Source organism: Megascapheus bottae, chromosome 9 (genome assembly GCF_031878675.1).
Source record: "Megascapheus bottae isolate mThoBot1 chromosome 9, mThoBot2.hap1, whole genome shotgun sequence".
Lineage (NCBI taxonomy): Eukaryota > Metazoa > Chordata > Mammalia > Rodentia > Geomyidae > Megascapheus > Megascapheus bottae.
Genome location: NC_143517.1, coordinates 3,933,465 through 3,955,904, shown reverse-complemented (window position 1 = coordinate 3,955,904; position 22,440 = coordinate 3,933,465). Strand labels below are relative to the sequence as shown.

Here is a 22,440-nt window from a genome sequence, read left to right as displayed (position 1 = left end):
AGTGGGGATTAGCCAAAGACCTGGGGAAAATTTGTCTAGTTTTATTACTAGGGTAGAAGGGAGTATTATAGCTATCCTTGTCAGTGCTCTCAGCAAGCATTTCCTGGAAAAGGTCACACCTGCTTTGGGTGTGGCCAGGAGGGGCACTTTAAGACAGATTCCCCCAGTAAACCGCAACACCCCCTTCCACCCAGTAAACCCTCACCCCTGTCCTAAGTGCAGAAAAGGGTTTCACTGCACATTGGACGGTGCCTCTCCTGTCTGGAATTAAGCCTAACCTGATATGGGCTTGGATTGGATGGTACATAGAAGAGGAAATTCCCCCTCACTGGAAGCTGGTTGTTGGCCCCCTCTCTGTTGGGGGTTGGAGGACAGACAGGATCGCAGCCTATAGCTGATTGGGTAACTTGGGAAGATCTCAATGGCAACACGGGAGAAGTTCGCCCCCTAGTGGCCTCGGGCTTAACTGCCAATTTGTTGGGCCAAGATATATTAGGGGAAGCGGAGGCGTTTATTACCACTGACCATAAATCCTTTTATGATGATCTCCTGGATGAGGAGGAATACTGACAATACTTTCGTGAGGGTCAAAGATGGCATCCCAACTATAGGGACATAGGGATGACCCTACATTTGAGATGATCAGAAAGGGTCAGCTGCTCTCCTGCTCTTGGCCTCACCCCCAATCCTAAGGGCCACTGCTCCTCCAGGGACACCAAAAATACGTTGGACCCTGGGTCCCCCTGTCTGGGTGGAGCAGTGTCCACTACCTCGCCAACTTCATCATTTGGTTGACCAACGAATCGAGTTGGGACACCTCTGACGCTCCCTGAGCCCTTGGAACTCTCTGGTGTTTGTGATTAAAAAGCCTAATGGCAAGTGGAGACTAATCCAAGATTTGAGAAAAGAAAATGAGAGACTGGAACCTTTCGGGACCCCTCAAAGAGAAATGCCCTGGATGCCTGCCATTCCTAATGACCAATATCTCATAGTTATAGACATCAAAGACTGTTTTTTCTCTATTCCTCTCCACCCAAAAGATACTGAGAAGTTTGCCTTCTCTCTTCCTTCATTAAATTATAAAGGCCCTGATTTGTGTTTTGAATGGATAGCATTACCTCAAGGTATGGCCAATTGTCCCCCTATATGTCAGGACTGTATGTCTAGAGTCTTATCCCCTCTTACTGAGGAGACAGGCTCACTTTTCTATGTATATATAGATGATATCATTATAGGAAACCCAGACACTCAGCATTTAGATTGCCTCTTTACTAAATGTCTCCAACTGTTAAAAGATAATGGCTTCCAAATTGCCCCAGAAAAAATCCTGGGAGCTGTCCTAACACTAGATATTTTGTCTCCTTTAAAACATCAATTATCTATCCAAGACACTTACACCCTGCCCAAATTCAAAAACTTCTTGGTGAAATTAATTGGATGAGGCCATGGATCCCCAGAACCACTGCAACCCTCACACCTCTTTTTGATCTTTTAAAGGGTCTTGATCTGACATCCATAGTAACATTGTCAGCTGATCATGAAAAGGTTTTAAATAAAATTCAATTAACTATTAATGAAGCAGCCTTAAAGAGGTACGATCCTGCTATGCTCCTAATGCTCTATTACCTTATCAGGACAGACCTTCCTTACTGCCCTTTGGGGCCAGGAAGGGAACCTATTCACTGGATTCACCTCTCAGTGAGAGGAGCGCCCAGAGTTTATTCCATGATTGACCAGATGGCAGATTGTATTGTCAAAGGACGAGATTTATCCACCCATCTTTGTGGGAGTGAACTCCACTCTCTTATTGTCCCCTTTAGGATTAATGATTTCACTTGGCTACAAAGAAATAATGCTAGATGAGCAATAGCCATGGAAGGCTTTCCAGGTAAAGTGGATTGTCATTATGGTCCCCATAAATGGATGAGCTCCTTTAGTCAGCTGGAGTGGCCACCTCCAAAACTTTTTCTAAGTGAAGCTGATCCCTCCTTCCCTACCGTGTTCATGGAGGAGGCAAGAAGGGGGCTTCAGTTGTTGTTTTCCCCCCAGGGAAAGGCAATTCTTCTTCTTCAGTGACCCTGTCTCATGAAATTCAGGCCTCAGCCCAATTTAAGGAACTTTATGCTGCGGTCTTAGCGCTATCTGAGGTTACTGGTCCTCTTAACCTATTCTCAGGCAACCTCTATGTAGTCAGTTTGCTACCTAACCTCCTAGAAGCTCATATCAAACTGGACAACCCCAACATTCCTTTGATGATTCAAGCTAGAAATTTGCTCAAACAAAGGATTGCTCCTATGTTTATTCAACATCTGAGGGGACATCAAAGCCTTCCAAGTATTTTGACCAAAGGCAATGCCCTTGCTGACTGATTAGCCTCTGTTCCTGAACGTTACTCTTTACAAGAAGCTACCACTTTCCATCATCTCACGCATGTCAACCGGAGAGGACTACATCACCAATTTCCCCAAGTTGCTATTAAAGATCTAAAAAAAGATTATTAGGACCTGAATGTCATGCCACCCTTTTTTAAACAGGTTCCACCACTCGAAACAGGCAGAGCCAACCCTCAAGGTCTTAGGCCTAATAACCTGTGGCAAACGAATGTTACACATTTCCCCTTTCTGGAAAACTTAAATAATTTTTTAAACAATAAACACCTTTTCTCATGCCAGCTGGGCTATGGTCCATGTCGGGGAGAGAGCTAAATATGCTATCAGTCATGTTGTTCAATGTTTTGCTACTATTGGATTGCCGGACCAAATAAAAACCGATAATGGTCCGTGTTTTGTCAGCAAGTCTCTTGATGATTTCTTTAAACAATGGCAAATTACCCAGACTAGTGGTATCCCTCATAATCCTAGAGGACAAGCAATAGTAGAAGGATATAACCATGTTCTTAAATCTCGATTAATTAAACAAAAATGGAGAACACTCCCTCCCATGATCAGCTAAAGATGGACTTGTTTACTCTCATCCTTTGTCAACGGGGAGCATCTTTCACCCTTCCAGAAACACTGGACAACCTCTATTCCTTATTGAACAGTCTCTGTCTAGTGGAAGGACTCCCTTAATGGGGAATGGAAGGGCCCTGATCCCCTTATTACAGCTGGAAGAGGATTTGGTTGTTTTCTCCACTGATGAAACAAAGCCAATTTGGGTCCCTGCAAGGGATCTTAAATATTGTCTCCAAATGGGAAGGGACCTTAATAATATTGATGAGGACCCAGAAGGCTCTTTGCCTCCTGAGGATATCTCTCTCTCATCTTTTTCAGAATAAATAATGGACCTCACAATGCTGATCCTGTTTCTTCTTGGAGTTGAGATACTCATCATCAGTGCAAGGTTTGGTGACCCCAGCCAGGCCAGAGCTTTACTATGAAAGACCTTTGGGGACCCTTGCAGTGCTGTATGTGTGGTACCTTCCCCCCCCCCCATCCTGAGATTTGCTATCACACCAACAAATCTTGCTCCAATGGCAATAAGGCAGCCACTCTAATACAGGGAAGAGAAGCTGGTTGTCTGGGGCCCGTCCTTTCTCATATATGTTGGCCGTGCCCAAAGGTCAAGCCTCAGGCACCTGGGGAATCTCTGCCCCAGTGCCCTTGCAGTGAATTTTGGGACACCTACATGTTCATTATTATGAGGAAAATTATTGAGAACCAGACCCCACCAGTCTATCATCTATAAGAGACAAGCTGTTTCTTGACCCTGAGACACAATCGATCCTGCAAGCTGCCTTTAATTTGCTTAACATTACAAATCCAAACTTAGCAGGTGACTGCTGGCTCTGTATGAAGTCTGGGCCTTTACAGGCCAATGCTATTCTTATTAACTCCTCTCAGCATAATACCCGGTGCCCCCTTTTGCCACTGAGGTCTGGAGTTTCTTTGTACACCTTTTCTCCCAAGAGCTCATGTTTCAAATCCGACCCATTCCCCAACAGTTCTAGTAATATAGATGTCAGGAATATTCAACATTCACTTTGTCAAAATAATATTACCATTAATGGCACCTTCCTCTGCCCTCCTAAGGAACGGTCTTTATTTGTGGAGGGGATGCACCCAGTTTCCTACCCAGGAACTGGAATGGGCTCTGTGCCACTGCTATTGTGCTCCCCAATACTGATGTGGTCCCAAATAATCAGTCTCCCTATTCCCACATTTGAGCATACTGGGGGAAGAGCTAAAAGAGCAATTCAAATATTCCTATGATTATAGGCCTCAGAGCGGCCACTGGGGCCGCTACTGGGGCAGCAGGGCTGGGAACCTCCTTACATTATTAAAAAGCTTTATCTCAACAGATGATTAATGATTTACAAGCTGTTGGTAGTACTCTTTTAGATCTCCAGGAACAACTGGACTCCCTGGCTGCGGTAGTTCTACAAAATCATCCAGGATTCAACCTCTTAACCACTGAAAAGGGAGGGTTATGTCTTTTCTTACAGGAGGAATGCTATTTTTATGCTAATCGATCAGGAATAGTCCAAGACAGGGTTAAACAGCTCCAAGAAGATCTTGGAAGACGCAGGAAAGAGCTACAAGCCAACTTCTTCTGGACCAGACTGCACGGATGGCTACCCTATGTCCTTCCTTTTCTTGGTCCTATAGTCCTCTTGCTCTTACTTTTAACTTTTGGGCCCTGTGTTATCAATAAGCCCATACAATTCATTCAAAGCAGGATAGAATCCATTCAGTTGATGAACGTACAGGTGCATTATCAGAGACTTGCTGCTGATGCCAATCACCCCTATGACCAGCGAGACTCCTATGACGAGGAGGGATCCCTCGACTCCCCTTAGATGTCTCCCTGAGAGCCAATGACAGGTAAGATCCCCTGAAGGGGACAACCTAATACAGGGGCTTTGCGTGCTTGTCCTTTCTGTTTTAACAAACAAAAAGGGGATCTCCATCTCTGGGGCCTGTTCATCATTCCGGCTCAGAGGCCATTAAAGGGCTTTGGCCAGACTTTCCTCGAACACGTCTCTTAAGGTATTCACATTCCTTGCATACCTCTCTGGAGGTATTTCTGTGTATGTGACTCAACTGACTCCCCCCCCTCCCCCCCGCAGCCCAAGTGTGCTTTCCTGCACGGGTTCCTCGCAGTACCTGAAAGTTTGTCCTGACCCTTAGTGATAGCATCTTGGCCTTTTTCCTATTTGCTGCTCTCCCCTTCTCTATCTCCTCTTTCCCCCACAGTATATAACTAAGTGGCTGACACAATAAAGAGAGAGCTGCTGTGCTTTCATGGCTGACACAGCTCCTGGCTCAGTGTTGTTTTCTCCCTGGTAATTGGGGGAGGGCTGGGTTATCCATACTTGCAATCTTGCTTGGCTCACCCCGTGGGACTTCAGGCTGGCCCTGGGTGTCCCTCTCATACCTGTGTTGCTGGAGAGCAACATGAAGTGGCTGTAACAAATATAAAATTCTCATTTAGGATAGAATTCACAAGTTTGCACTGGCTTCACAGAGAAACTTCACATTTTTATTATCACTGGACCCTACTTTTCATTATTTCTTTACTTCAGACCTCATCTAATATTTATATTCTTTTCTGATTGATATTCATATTCCTGAAAGAACACATCCTTTTTGTTTGCCAGTCCTGAGGTTTAAAAGCAGGGCCTGAGCACTATCCTTGGACTTTCTCAAGGCTACACTTCTACCACTTAAGCCACAGTACTGCTTCTGGCTTTTTCTACATATGTGATACCAAGGAATCGAATCCCGATCTTTGTGCATGCTAGGCAAGCACTCTTACCACTAGGCCAAGCTCACAGCCCCAGGAACACACCTTTATACCCTTAAAGTAGAATAAAAATTATTTCTTATCTATTGGTACATGTCTCATAGTAGTAGTTCCTATCACCTGTTATAATGGCTTATCCTGCTGTTTTTTTAAAGCCCACCTTGTTCCTGATGAAGACCTTGCTTTTCCACAATTATCAGTTCAGTGTCTTGAATATCTTATCAAATCAGCCTTGTTGCATGTGTATAACAAGCAGTCAGGCACAAACTAATTTTGCTCTACTGTAGTTTTTAGTCTTTCCAAATTCACATTTCCCCTCTTAAGTCAGTCCTCATATTTTAACTTTTTTTTAATATATTTACTTGTTTTTATTCGATTATTTTGTGCTTGTAATCTGGCTTCAATTCAGGGCTTTGTGCTTTTTTTCCTCAGCTTTTTTGCTTTTGATTAGTGCTCTAACCACTTGTGCCATGCTTTCTTTTCCAGTCATTTAGTAGTTAATTGGAGATGAGCTCTTTCAGATATTTCTTTCCAAGTTGGCTATGAACTATTACCTTCCAGGTCTCATTCTCCTGAACAGCAAAGATGACACACATGACCAACTGCCACCTGACCCTTCAAATGGATGTAGATAATTTAAAATTCTTGAAAATGTGTACACGATGTTAATGATTCTAAATGGTTGTAAGAAAACTAGATATTAAAATACCATCATGCATTTTATGCTTAAGTAAGTCAAAATATTCTCTTAAAGATTTCAAATTGCTTTTCACTGAGTAATATATGTCAGCCCACAAAGGCCACAGGAAAATACAGCCAGACAACATGGGATTCACTCACAGTGATGAATATATGCATATGTCATAAATATAATATTTTTTTCAAATTCAGGCCATGCTACTCAATGTCCAGCATCCTCGGCAACCCATCAACATCCCCATGGCACTCACAGACTTGATCAGTACCATTTGTAGAGTTAAATTCCTCCTCCTCCCCCCGCTGCCTGCAGTTGCTGATGTTGTACCAGTGGAACATGTAAATGACCTGGAATGCATAATACAGGCTTAGTGACTGCCAGGTAAAATGACTGTTCAGAGGTTTAGAAAATACAAAGATCCTTTTCCCACGGATTGGAGAAGTGAGTAGTTATCCTGGCATCCATAGCTATCACGTGCTTGCCCCACAGAAGCAAATAAGTATCTTTTGCAATGAATAAACAAATGCAGAATTAAGTTAAAGTTTTTAGCTCAATAGCTATATGGATGTGTCCATATAGGATGAGAATAAGTGAAATGAACTCCAGGCTATGGAAACAATAGTTTTATTTTTGTGTTTGTTGTTCTTAACCTAATGTGTAAAGTTATTTCTTCTCTCTTCCTTATTCTCTGTCTTTTCTCTCCTTATGTTTTATCTCATGCTATTACTACTGTATCTGACTTTGGTACCTGGTATATTGAATATACATCTATTTGTTTGTTTGAAATAGGGAAGGGATGGGGAAAATCAAAATGAGTGAGAGAAGCAGGGGGAAGGGAAAGTGGGAGAAAAATATGAGAAGGGATATCAGTGTTCAGGAAGTAATGTACCCACTACCTGACGAATGTAACTGTAACCCCTCTATATATCACCCTTATAATAAAAATACAATTAAATAAAACCTTATAACTTCTTCATGAATACTTGGAAAATGTGGAATCAATCTATTGTATCCCTTGCTTCCTTCTCTATCACCACCCAGAATAACTAAGTCAGCATGTCTTTAAAAAGGACATTTTAAGGCCTTAACCTGGGGAATGATTATTACAAAATATTTTAGTCTGGTGAGTGGCCTTTAATGATTTCAAAAGCATTTACTCAGCATGTGAACAGCTGCTACAACTAATCTGAATTCACCACTGAAATAATGGCATTAAGGCCGATGCTACTGGCTTATATCTAATTCTAGCTAATTGAAAGCCTGACATCATGGTTCAAAGCCAGCCTGGATAGGAGAGTCTGTGAAACCCGTACCTTCAATTAGCCACTAAAATGTCAGAAGTGGGTGTGTAGAACAATTAGTACAGTAAGAGTTGTCACTGAAAAATCTAAGGGAGAGCACCCAGTTCCTGAGTTAAAGCTTCAGTACTAGCACACAAACACACTCAAAACATTTGGAACAAGCAGCCTTTGGTTTTACATTTGCACTTCTACATGGAAATTGAGCTATGGCACTAAGCAAATAAGACAAAGGCATGTAGTATTTATTCTCAACACATTTATTTATGAATTGTCTGTGCTTTTCTTCTTTTGCCTTTAAATATATTTGTGTTCATTGAGAAACCATTTGCAATGTCTGAAGACTATTTGCAAACAGAAATGTGATGAAATCCTTCAAGCTTATGAACCATTTCTGGCAAAATTATCATAAGATCAAACATAGCTCTTGAACTATCAATGTTATTAGAATGCCATGTAAAATCAAGAGGAAGTTTATTGTATGAAAGCAATTAATTAATGGAAGGTCTCATGTTTCAGTTTGAAATAAAAATTTGAAATTTTAAGTTATGTCTTAAGGGATGATTTCATTTGAATAGGTCAAGGATTTAATTATGCTTAGTTTACCAATGTTTTAATAATATTTACTGCAATGGAAAACAAGTTAACAGCAACCTTCACACTGTTCTGGATGTGATACTATTCTCTTATCATCAGTTTATTCACTTGCTGTTTAATCTGTGTATATTCAACATTTTCATCAATATTAAAAACGTGTTTTAATTGATCCAGAAAAATGTCTCCACAGTGGGTATTTATTTGAGAGAAAAAAATTTTAAGACATGCTTTGTCTAGATTTAGTGAATCAGAATAAAAAAGATTCAGGTAGTCTGAGAAAATAATTACCAGTATTCTGTAATGAATACATTGTTAAACCTATCCTAGCTCTAAATTCATGATATTTGAAAAGGTATTACATATATAGAGACACAATTTTTAAATTTTAAATTAATCAAAATTGTCTATACAAACAAGGAGAGAAACTTTTATCTCTGGCATATTGCTGTATTTTCCAATTCCACAGGAACCAAGTTATTTGCAGATACAGCATTTGAAACAGTAAATTTCATATAATAATCCTTCAAAATTTCAATTATACATTTAGGCACCAAAAAATTATTGAGTACATATTTGGGCATGATCTAAGTGTGCTTCATGGTCTTAGAATTTCCTGTTCAAAGTTCATATTAATAACACATTTATAATGATTATTCTTATGTTTATAATGAGGGGACCAGATATATAGCTGACAATCACAATTTTCCCCACTGGAATCAAAGAAAAACAGTAGCAACTAAAGGAATGAAAATTAAATCCCCATATGTTAATAACAAATTAGCATCATTTCATTTTTTAAATTGTATAAAATAATTTTTTTTATTTTATTTTATTGTTGGGGTGATGTACAGAGGGGTTGCAGTTACATTCATCAAATAATGGGTACATTACTTCTTGAATATTGTTACCCCTTCCCTTGTTTTCTACCCCCTTTCCCTCCCCCCACAATCTCCAACTTGTCTTGTTTTTCCTTTACCTTCTCATTTTCAAATACACAAATTAATGTATATATAATATACCAAGGACCAAAGTCAGATACAGTAACAACATGAGATAAACCTTGAGGCAAAAAGAAGAAAAAAGGAATAACTTCACATAGTACATTAAAACAACAATCGCAAAGATAAACTTCTTGTTTCTATATCCTGGAGCTCATTTCGCTTAGCCTCATCCCATATGACCATATGTACATGGCTTTTGAGCTATTATGATCCTCTTTTAGGAGAATCCTAAATGCATATTAATTGTTAATATAACAATTAGTTTTTTGAGGGAAACCATGGGGCCTATGTTTCTTTTGGTATGGCTTATTTCACTTAATATAATTTCCATTTCCAAGACTTTCCATTTTCTTGGGCAATGTCATTTTTTCTGATGGCAGCATAGAATTCCATGGTGTAAATATACCATATCTTCAGGATCCATTCATCTACTGAGGGGAATCTGGGTTGGTTCCTTATCTTAGCTATGGTGAATAATGCTGCAGAGCACATGGTTGGGCAGGTAGGTTTAGGATGGCCTTGTTTCTGGATATGTGGGTAAATGCCCAGAAGTAAGATTGTTGTGTCATAAGGGAGCTCTATGTTTAGTCTTTTGAGGAACCTCCCCATATCCTCAGCAGCATCTGTCGTTATTAAATATCTTAATAATGGCCATTCTAACCGGGGTGAGGTGAAATCTCAAAGATGTTTTGATTGGCATTTCTTTTTTTCCCATATACATTTTTTATCATAATTGTAATTGATAGAAGGGTTACATTATATTCATCAGATAGATAAAAGGTGCGTTATTTCACAAACATTGATATCCTTTCTCATGTCTTGTTCCCTATTTCTCTCCTCCTACCTGCCCCTCATCTTGTTTTCCCCCTTTGGCATTTCTTTTATGGCAGAGATACCAAGCATTTCTTCGGGTGTCTATTGGCTATTTTATTACCTCTTCAGAGAAGTTTCTTTTGATGTCTTTAGCCCACTGTTTAATGGGATGATTATTTCTTTGAGGGCTTGTTTTTGGAAGATTTACTTTCTCCAGCTGTCAGTATATTTTAGATATAAAAGACCATTGTCTGTTTTCTGGGGAGTGAAGATCTTCTTCCACTCTGTGGGCTATTTATCTTGCTTGCTATGTCCTTTGCCATACAGAAGCTCTGCAGTTTAATGCAGTTCCATTTGTCCAAGCTTTCTTTGATTTGTTTTGTTTCTAGGCCTTTATTATGAAAGTTTTGACCTGTGCCAAGGAGCCCAGTGTGTCTCCTATTTCTTCCTGTAAAATTTTCTGGGTATCTGCTTTTGCCTCAAGGTCTTTGATCCATTTGGAGTTGATTCTGGTGCAGGAGACAGATAAGGAACAAACTTTAGTTTTCTACATGTGTTTAGCCAGTTCTGCCAACACGATTTGTTAAAGAGGCTGTCTTTCTACCAGCCAATATTCTTGGCTCCTTTATCAAAGATTATTTGGCTATAGGTCTGTGGGTTGATTTCTGGGTCTTCAGTTCTATTCCATTGGTCCTTGGGCCTGTTCTTGTGCCAGTACCAAGCTGTTTTTATTACTATTGCTTTGTATTAGAGTTTGAAGTTTTGTATTGTTATTCTCCCAGTGATGTTCTTTCTGCTAAGGATTGTTTGTGTTATTTGGGGTCTTTTATTATTCTATGTGAATTTTTGGATCGCTACCTCTATTTTGTTAAAGTATGATGCTTGGATATTGATGGGTATTGCATTGGATTTGTAGACAGCCTTTGGCACTATTGCCATTTTCTTGATGCTAATTCTTCCACTCTAAAAATTAGCATTATTTCTAACTGCTCAAATGAATCATTTAACTCTATTTTCTTTTCCCTGTTGTTTATAATGTAAGTACAATAAATGAGGATAGATTTTATTTATCTGTGAATGTTGCTTTCTATTGTAAAGACTCATGTGCAGGCTAAGTCCATAGGAAAAGTTATTGGTCATGTTCCACTTGTGTGAATCTAGATGCTACAAATATAATTAATGTAAACATTTTGGGATTTCTTTTTTATTTGACCAGTTCTGGGGCTTGAATTCAGGGCCTGGACACTGTCCTTGGTCTTTCCCAAGGCTAGAGCTCTACCACTTGAACCATAGCACCACTCCTGGCTTCTTTCTGTGTATGTGGCACAGAGGAATCGAACCTGGGTCTTCATGAATACTCGGCAAGCACTCCACCACTAGGCCAAACTCCCAGCTCTTGGGTTGCTTTTCTGTCATCTTGATTAATGATAGAAAAATCAGTAGATTAGGTAAATTAGTGGATTTTCTGACACTAATCATATGTGATCAAGTAGTCACAGGAAGTGGACCATTGAGGGTGTTATATAATGAAAAATTAAGAATACTGTAGATTAATAGATTGTCCAGGATGGATTAAATCTGAAACAACCAAGTAGCCAATGAAATAAACCAGCAGCAATGAGCCATGGTGTTACAATATGGAGGAATGAATCACTTTCCTAGAGTAGCCATCCATTTTATTCAACCAACATTCTTTTTGTGGGGGGGTGGTTGTGGTGAGTGGAACATAATTTTTTAGAAGTCATCAGATTGATGTGTAGACTATTCCTCAATAAAGAAAATAATTGTCAATAGAAACATAGTCAAGGCCAATTTTATAAAGGAGGAAGAAGTGGTACCATAGTTACTTCTATACAAAAATAACAATATCAGAAGAAATATATACATATCTGTGTTTTTAGACATGTCCATATCCTATGAGTTACTGATTTTCTATAGAAATATATTCTAACACAATAATGAGAAATAGTAGCAAGATTTGCTACTGTACTTTCTATGAAAAATGGCATTTTCTGGGGGAGGGAAACGGGTACCAAGACATGTGAAAGGGTATCAATGTATGTGAATTAATGCACCTTCTATCTGGCAAATATCATGTAACCCTTTTACTAATTACAATAAAAAAATTTAAAAAATGGCATTTTCTTTTTAGTAATAATGAACTGACTAGCCAAGTAGGGGTTGATTATATCTGCTTTGAAGGAAAACATCCATCTAGATGGAGCTCTATTTCTGTCCCTACCTATCTGTATAAACCTGACAATTTTCTTGACATCTTTGAATGAGGCTTATCTAGTTGTAGGAGAGATGGCTGCAGTAATACTGGGTTATTACAAAATCTCATGCTTATAAAGTCACTGGGACAGTGTTAATTCAAAGAGCATAGCACAGAAAACTTATCACTTGATTTTTAAATGTGTAATCATTTCTGACATGTAGAAATTTATGGATGAATATGCATATCTTGTAAATAAGACTTGATTCTATGCATTTGCATATATACTCACATTACTTAACAAGAATATTATATTTCTCTGATTCAACTTTTATGAACTATATATAATGCAGAATACCACAATGTTAACTATCAAAAAAGAAAGCAAATAATTAGAGATTTAAAAATTGCAAAGGAAGACAATAATGAGTTTAAAAAGTTTGTGTCTTTGTTGTCTAAACAAAGTTTTAAATTCTACTGTTACTGATATGTATATTTAAAAACTCAACAGGTATTTTTTTTCTAATTTACTTTATTGTTGTTTTAGATGTGATATACAGCATGGATGCCTTTACATAAGTAAGGTAAGAAATACATTTTCTTTCACATAGTATAATTGGTTCTTTCATTCTTTTTTATTCCCTCCTTCCCATCTCCACCCAAGAGTTGTATAGTTCACCTTCATCAAGATACAGTGCACTTCTTTGCTATACTTTTTCACTCTTTTTACTCTGATTCTGTGACCTCCCTCCACCTTCCCACAGAGGTGCATGTGAATATATCACGTATAAGGTACAGAATATAAATTCATCAGGAAAAGAAAAAAATTGAAGAAAATGTCATTTGTTTCCATATCTTTGGAGTTGATTTTGGTGTATATATAATATATATATACATATATATATGTAATTTCATTTTATATACATACAAAGAGGCAATTGGGTTTTACAACTTTGTGATTCTGTCCTAAGACTATCCTCTTTGGTCTCACTGTACGTGAGTATCTAGAATTTTATGTAATTCATGATATCCCATTGCATTTTAGATCTAACTTATGCACATCAGAAAGAACATGTGTCATTTGTCTCTCTGATATTGGCTTACCTCACTTAACATGTTTTGTTCCAGTTTCATCCACTTCCCTGCAAATGACATTATTTTATTCTTTCTAATGGCTATGTGAAATTACATTGTATATAGGTACCACATTTTTTGGTTCTATACATCTATTGTGGGGCATCTGGGTTGATTCCTTATCTTGGTTATTGTGAATAGTAGATTGTAGGTATGCAGGTGTCCTTGCTATATCCTGGTTCATAATGCTCAGGATAGATGCCTAGGAATAGTATGGCTAGGTTGTAAGAAAGGTCTATGTTTAGTTTTTGTGGAACCTCAAGACTGCTTTCCAGAGTCATTGTACTAATTTACATTCCCAACAGCAGTATAGTAGGGTTCCTTTTTTTTCCACATCCCCACCAGCATTTGTTGTTGTCTGTATTCAGAGTATTGTCTGGTTTAACTGGGGTAAGTTGGTATCTCAGGGTTGTTTTGATTTGCGTTTCCTTTATAGTTAGGGATTATGAACATTTCTTCCCGTGTTTCTTTGTTATTCTTACCTTTCTGAGAAGTCTCTCCTTAGCTCCCTTGCCCTTGGTTTGTTAAGTTTTGGAAGGCTTAGTTTCTTAATCTTTATATACATTGGATATTAGGCCTTTGTCTGGTGCACAATTGGCTGGCTGCTTTTCTAGGTTAGTAGCTATGTCTTTAGCAGTACAGAAACGTTTTGTTTTAATGTAGTCTCATTTGTCAGGTCTCTTTCCTCTCTGCTGTGCTCCTGGGACTGTATTTAGGAAGTCTTGCCTGTGTATATAAGTGCTAATGTCTCTCCTACTTAGTGTTGCACTAGTTTCAGAGTTTCGGGTCTGATGTTGAGGTCTTTCATTCATTTTGAATTGATGTTGGTACATGGTGATTAGCAGGGATCCACATTTAATTTTCTGAATATGGCTGCTCAGTTTTCCCAAAACCATTGTTGAAAAGTCTATGATTTTTTCTACTGTATGTCTTTGGCTCCTTTGTCAAACACCAGATGATCTTAAATATGTGATTTTATTTCTGGATCTTCCAATCTGTCAAACTGATCTTTGGATCTATTTTTGTGTCAATTCTAAGCTATTTTGTTATTATGGATCTGTAATAAAGTTTGAAATATGGGTATTGCAATAGAGATTGCATTTTTGTTTGTTTTCTTCTTCTCTTTCTTTCTTTCTTTCTTTCTTTCTTTCTTTCTTTCTTTCTTCCTTTCTTTTTTTAACCTAGAATTGCTTTGGTTATTCTAGGTCTTTTGTTATTCCACATGAACTTTTGGATTGTTTTCTCTCTCAGTAAAGCACTTCATGGGATCTTGATGGGGATTTCATTGAATTTGTATATCATTTTTTGCAGTTTGGCCATTTTCACAATATTGATTCTACCTATCCATAAACATGGAAGGTTTGCTAACTTTACCTTTGAGCTTCCCTTGAACATCAGTATTTCTGATGTGGATCTCCAAGTAGCTAGAATTACATGCAGAATCCACAGCACCTATTTCTTTTCTATTTTTTTGCAGAAAGTTATTGAGAGATCTGAATGTGGTATTTTCATATAGGAATATAATATATTTTGAACAAATGCAAATTTTCTATTTCTCTTTTCATCCCCTTTCATTTAATCCCATTTTGGTAGATTTCATTGAATTAAATTTATATATAAACAAGTACAAATATATAACTATAATGTACATCAACAATACTCATGCTCTTTCATGTTCTCCATTTCTATTCACCTATTATTTACAACAAACAGCCCTTATTTGTCATTGTTATTAGTGATGTTTTCATTATTATTATTTAGGTTTAAATAAAGTTCACTTTCTGTTTTAATTTAAATTTCATTGTAAAGGCGATATACAAATGATTTACAGTAACAGTTGTAAGGTAATCAGCACATGTCTTTTTCACCAGTTTGACCCACTCCGTCCTTTTCTTCCAGTCCACCCAACTACTCACACCAAAGACTTGTAAAGTACATTTCCAACATAATGTCTAGTGGCTATCACTGTTGAATTGGTTCAATCTTTGTCCCACCATTTCTGTCATTCCCTTTCCCTTTCCCAAATTTAGGTAAACTTATATGCAAGAAAAGGATTGCAAAAATAAAAAACAGTGACACAGGGAATAAACCAAAGGAAAAAAAGAAAGAAAGAAAGAAAGAAAGAAAGAAAGAAAGAAAGAAAGAAAGAAAGAAAACTGAAAACAATACACAAAAAAAGCTTTTATTGGACTGGGAGTTTGCCTAGTGGTACAATGCTTGCCTAGCATGCATGAAGACCTAGTTCGATTCCTCGGCACCACATACATAGAAAAAAGCCAGAAGTGGCACTGAGGTTCAAGTGGTAGAACTCTAACCTTGAGAAAGTCGAAGTACAATGCTCATGCTCTGAGCTCAAGCCCAGGACTGGCAAAAAAAATCTTTTATTTCTATTTCTTATCATTCATTTCAGTAAGTATCATTTTATATTGTCATATGCACAAAGCTATTGAGCTACTATGGTCCTTTCCTAAGAATATCCTCTTTTGTTCTCACTGTACAATGCTTAGAGTGCTGTTTAATTAATAATGTCCATATACAATTATTTGTATTTTACTATTCATTGAATTAATTTATACATTTATAGACATATTCTAGTTATTACAAATAAGGAACACCACACAGCCTATGTTTCTTTGGGTCTGGCTTACTTCACTTAATATCATTAACAATGTATCTTCTAGGAATAAAATTTATAGTCATTAAAATAAAAATAGGCAAAGGCAAGTCAAATACTTGCTTATCATTGAAGAGAAAATTAATGATGTGCACACAACTATGAATAAAATTACATGGAACAAAACCTGGATGCAAAATGGGATAGAAGGAAAAGAATAAGGATGGAATAAATGAGAATGTCCTAGATATAATACAACCAGAGCTACTGTACAAATGAAACAGAGAAAATAGGAAGTGTGTTTTGCAGTGCACTGAGAGCAACAAAGTTTGTAGAAAAGATGACAGGAATATACAATAATAAATCCTCACAGCAAGAAGTTGAGTATTTGAAATATAAACTAAGACACTGATCTGTCAACAACTACATACAGTATATACATATATATATACAGATATTCATATATGCATATAGACACAAACAAGTATATGTGCACATAACAACTTAATGACATATACTCACGAACACATGCTTACTTGTGCACAGAGATAAGAATACATATAAACACATGTGTACACAATCACGCACATGTAAATTCTCATTTATGCCTCCACACATAAGAACAACAGATCCCAGAATTGACGTCAAAATAAAAAAAGGAAGAAAATGGAAAAACTAAATTTATATGGTTTTAGCTACTCAGGTGGCAAAGATGAAGAGGATCTCAGTTTAAGCTTAGGCTGGGCAGAGAATTCCATGGGACTCCATCTCCACAACAAGTAGCAAAAACATCAAGATGGCGAGGTGGCTCAAATGGAAATTTGACAGGTAAGTGTGGGGAGCTGCGAGGGCTGCGCCTTAAAGATGGCGCCGGTTTCCACCTTCCGCCATCCCGACGGCGAGTGCTCTCTGTGAAAACAACTCCTTTTCAGGATTGGCCAGGCGGAGGTCATATAAGACCAGGGATAGTCCTGGAAGAGAAGAAGAAGAAGAAAGGAAGAAGCTTGTTAAGGGTTCCTGAATAAACCACTTGGAGAAGAATCCTGTGTCGCGTCTTCCTTGCTGGTCGAGGCGGAAGCGACAAGTGGTGGCCCGTACAGGGAAACACTTATACGGAGGATTCAGAACTCCTTGTGGTCAGGGCGGTGCACTGGAAAGTTCCCAGGTAAGTGGGAATCCGCAGTCAAAGCGGGCATAGTTCGGGGCTCTACTCTGTAGATAAGAGAGAGAGCGGCAACCTGGGGAGAAACAAAAATAAAGGAAAAGTGAAAGCGTAACAAAGTGACAATTTTCTTAACTGAAGATGGGCGCCACGACATCACATCCAATTTTTCTGGCCCTCGATGAACTATTGCGTTCTAAGGGGCTAAAACTAAGAAAGGGTACACTGCAAGGATTTCTTAATGAGTGTGAAACTGTGGCTTCTTGGTTTATTGTATCAGGGAACCTTACAGTAGCTTCTTGGGATAAATTAGGGAAGGATTTGGACTTTGCTTATGAGCAAGGCACGTTAAAAGCTGGAGTTAGAACCATTTAGAAAATGATTAGGGGGTGTCTTCAAGACCAGCGCTGTTGTGACGCTGTGGAAAATGGTCGGTCGGCGCTAGAACAGCTGCAGGAGGAAAGATCTGAAAAGGCGTACAGTGAAGGTTCACTTAGCGAGAAAGGGAAAGCGTCCAGAAGACTTTACCCCGACCTGTCTGAGTATAAAGAGGAAGGAGGGTCTGATCTAAGCAGCTCAGAAGACGATGAGGAAGTACAGGACTTGATACAACAAATGCGGAAGACTCGTTTAAAACGAGAGAAGGGGAAGCAGAGCAGTAAGAAGAATATAGGGGAGGAGGCTCCTGAGAAGGATCCTCCAGCCGCTGCCTCAGCATCCTTTAATCCACCTCCTTATCAGCAGGGGGCAGTTGGTCACACATTTTGCCCCGAAATGTGGAGGACAGTTCACACAGAATTGGCTTGTCCAGTTTTTCAGGACTAAAACCAACAGAGATATCATGAGCCACTTGAGTTTAAAGTGGTTAAGTCCTTGGCTGAGTCAGTTCGAACATATGGCATAACTGCCTCCTTTACAGTGGCTCAGGTAGAGGCCTTGAAGAGAAATTGTATGACCCCTTCTGACTGGGCCGGACTTACTCGTGCCTGTTTGAGCCCAGGGCAATACTTGGACTGGCGAGCTTTTGTGTTGGAGTTTTCCAACGAACAGGCAGCAATTAATCAAGCAAATGGTCACGGACCCTGGGACAGGAACATGCTTCTGGGGCAGGGAAGATTTGCTAACGTTCAACCAGGGTATCCACCGGAAGTGTATGAGCAAATTAATGACATTTGTATTAGAGCCTGGAAAGCCTTGCCTAATCGAGGGGAAGTTAGTGGCAATCTTACAAAAATCCTGCAGGGGGCCACCGAACCATTTTCGGACTTTGTTGCTCGGATGGTTGAGGCAGTGGGGAGAATTTTTGGCGACCCAGATAGAGCCATGCCCCTAGTAAAACAACTGATTTATGAGCAGTGTAACAAAGAGTGCAAGGCTGCTATAACTCCATATAAACATAAAGGCATAGAAGCATGGATGAAAGTTTGTAGAGAATTGGGGGGCCCATTGACTAATTCTGGCCTCGCTGCAGCTGTAATCCAGCTCACTAGTAAAAAAAGCAATGCATCCGGAGCATGCTTTAAATGTGGAAAAATGGGACATCTTAAGCGAGATTGTCCAGAACGAAGAGGAGCTGGAGGAGCAGGAAGGACCCAGCCAAGTAGACAACCTGGACTCTGTCCAAGATGCAGAAAGAGCAAGCATTGGGCAAATGAATGTAAATCAATAAAGGATGTAAATGGACAGCCTCTAGGCCACCCTGCCCAGTCAAAAAACGGCCAGAGGGGCCCACGTCCCCAGGGCCCCAAATATATGGGGCTGTAGAGAGCCAGAGCGAGGGGGCGCCCCAGGAGAGATGGCCCAACCTACGCCATCCCAAGGACCGCGGAGAGCCACTGCAGGTTCAGTGGGATTGGACCTCCGTGCCACCGCCAGGGTGATATTAACACCTCAAATGGGAGTGCAACTGGTGGACTCAGATTTTCAGGGGCCCCTAAAGAGTGGCACAGTGGGGTTGTTAATTGGCCGTTCCTTGGCAACCCTCCGAGGCCTCAGAGTTCACCCAGGGGTCTTTGACCCAGATTACACAGGAATAGTTAAAATTATGGTTGAAGCACCAAAAGGCATAGTGGCTATTTCTCCAGGAGATAGAATAGCACAATTACTACTTCTTCCTAGTCTCCATGAGACTTTCCCTGCCAGGCAGGCCGCCAGGGGAGACAAAGGCTTTGGATCCACCGGCGTGGAACTGGTGTGTATGTCATTAGACTTGAATGAAAGGCCTACTATGGAACTAGAGGTAGATGGAAAAAGAATCATTGGACTTTTAGATACAGGAGCAGACCGCAGCATTATAGCCAAAAAGGACTGGCCTCAGGGATGGCCAGTGCAGGCCTCTGATCAGACTCTGAGAGGTAGGCTATGCGAGGGCCCCCGATGTCAGTGCTCGGCAATTGAATTGGAAAGATGAGGAAGGACACTCAGGAACCATTCAGCCTTATGTTCTTGAGCTTCCGGTCTCACTGTGGGGCCGTGACCTAATGAAAGAGATGGGCTTCTGTCTTAGCAATGATTATTCACCTGCCTCCAAAGACATGATACTACAGATGGGATATTATCCTGGCCGTGGACTGGGGAAGAAGTTGCAGGGCCGAAAAAACCCTATTGAGGTCCAGAAAAAATTAGATAAACATGGGTTGGGTTTTTCCTAGGGGCCGCTGAGGAACAATTCCCCATTACTTGGAAGACGGAGGAGCCAGTATGGGTGCCTCAGTGGCCGTTAACCTCCGAGAAATTAGCAGCAGCCCAAACCCTTGTGAAAGAACAATATGACTTACGTCATATTAGGCCCTCTGTGTCACCTTGGAACACACCTATTTTTGTTATAAAGAAGAAGTCTGGAAAATGGCGATTATTGCATGATCTGCGAGCCATTAATGCCCAAATGCAAATTATGGACCCCATACAAAGGGGATTACCTGTGTTGTCCGCCCTTCCCGAGCATTGGCCCATTATAGCAATACATATTAAGAATTGCTTTTTTTCCATACCCTTGCACCCCCGAGATTGTGAACACTTTGCTTTTACTGTGCCATCTTGCAATCATGAGGATCCAGATCAAAGATATGAGTGGATTGTTTTGCCTCAAGGTATGGCAAATAGCCCAACCATGTGTCAACTATATGTGGGGCAAGCTATCCGCCCTATTAGACAAAAGTATCCAACTTTGAGATGCACCCATTATATGGATGATGTTCTCTTAGCTGCAAAAAATGAGGAAATATTGAATGAAGCATATGGTGAATTAGTTAACACCATGCAACAACGGGGATTGCATGTGGCCCCGGAGAAAGTTCAATTAGGAAGGGTAGTAGAATATTTGGGTGCAAAAATTACCCCCGTTTCTGTGATGCCACAGAAGTTAACTTTGAGAATAGATAATTTGAAAACCTTGAATGATTTTCAAAAATTGTTAGGAGATATTAATTGGATAAGGAATTATTTAGGTATACCAAATTATGAGTTGAAGCCCCTTTTTGATGTTCTTAAGGGCAGTTCAGATTTAGCTTCCCCTCGGGTCTTGAGTGAGGAAGCCCGCTCAGCCCTTGTGAAGGTAGAGAATGCACTTAGTAATACTATCCTATGTAGGTTGAAGGAGGGTGAACCCTTTTCCTTGTGTATAATTCCCTCCTTTTATCAGCCCACTGGTGTTTTATGGCAAAAGGGCCCTTTATTATGGATCCATCCTCGAGTGTCCCCTGGAAAGTCCCTTGGATACTATCCTGATGCGGTTGCCCTATTGGCATTACAGTGTATCCAGCAAAGTATTCAATTTTTGGGACAAGCCCCCAACACAATTATTGTTCCATATACCTCTCAACAGGTACAGGTTTTATGTGCTGCTGTTGACAATTGGGCTGTTCTTAAATGCTCCTTTAATGGAGAAATTGATAATCATTATCCAAAGCATCCTTTATTGGGATTTATAAAGGAACACCCAATTATTTTTCCAAAAATTACCGTACAAGAACCTATAGCAGATGCTCCCAATATCTTTACTGATGGGTCCAAAACAGGCTGTGGTGTGTATGTAGTTAACACCCAACCCCCAGTTCAACATCAATTTACTCCGGGCAACCCCCAAGTAATAGAATTAATGATTGTTTTAGAAGTTTTTAAAAATTTTCCTGGTCCCTTTAATTTAATTTCTGATTCTGCTTATGTAGTAAATGCTTTGAAAGTGTTAGAAGCCGTGGGCCCTATAAAGGCGACTGCATCTGTTCACCCCCTATTTGTTCAACTTCAAATATTGATATGGCAGAGAAGAAGTCCATTCTTTCCTCTACATATCAGAGCCCACTCAGGTCTTCCAGGTCCACTTACAGTGGGAAACAATATAGCAGATGTTTATACTAGAGCCCCATGGATCCTGTCAGTATCCTCTTTGGATAGAGCCAGAGAATTCCATCAGACCTTCCATGTCAATTCTCGGGCACTACAGGCCCGTTTTTCCTTATCCAGGGCAGATGCCCGTCAAGTAATTTTGGATTGTCCCAAATGTGTTATTTACCAGCACCCTCCTAGTGTTGGGGTGAACCCACACGGGTTACTCCCGTTGAAAATTTGGCAAATGGATGTGACTCACATACCCGAATTTGGACGTTTAAAGTATGTTCATATGCCTGTGGACACCCGTTCCGGTGTCATTTATGCCTCACCATTGTCCGGAGAAAAGGCCCATAATGTTATTGCCCACTGCCTTGAGGCATGGGCAGCCTGGGGCCTCCCACAAATGTTAAAGATGGACAATGGTCCTGCTTACACTGGAAAGCAATTCATCTCCTTTTGCACCTGTATGGGTGTTTCCTTAATTCATGGCTTACCTTATAATCCTCAAGGCCAAGGTATTGTGGAATGTGCTCACCACACTCTTAAGGAACTTTTACAAAAACAAAAAGGGGGAGAGGGCTTAGCCCCTACTCCAAAAGAGAGAATATCCCTGGCTTTATTTACCTTGAATTTTTTGAATTTGGATATCCATGGCCGTTCTACGGCAGATAAGCACTGCTCTCCAGCTGCCCCGAATTTAGGGACTGTAATGTAAAAAGATGTGATCACGGGGTGCTGGAATGGCCCCGACCCCGTGCTGGCATGGGCACGAGGATCTGCATGTGTTTTTCCGCAGGACCGCCTGGATCCGGTGTGGGTGCCTGAATGACTTATA

At 39.9% G+C, this 22,440-nt stretch overlaps 1 protein-coding gene across 1 annotated transcript; it reads left to right on the top strand.

Moving 5' to 3' along the window:
* Nucleotides 1-18,227: 18,227 nt before the first annotated feature.
* On the top strand, nucleotides 18,228-19,040 carry LOC150058699 (endogenous retrovirus group K member 10 Gag polyprotein-like). Its single transcript, XM_090339665.1, has one exon. The coding sequence runs from the start codon at nucleotides 18,228-18,230 to the stop codon at nucleotides 19,038-19,040; it is 813 nt and encodes a 270-aa protein (XP_090195791.1).
* The last annotated feature ends 3,400 nt before the right edge of the window (nucleotides 19,041-22,440 follow it).

Coding starts and splice junctions, on each gene's coding strand:
- LOC150058699 (XM_090339665.1), top strand. CDS start 18,228: ATGACCCCTTCTGACTGGGCCGGACTTACTCGTGCCTGTTTGAGCCCA.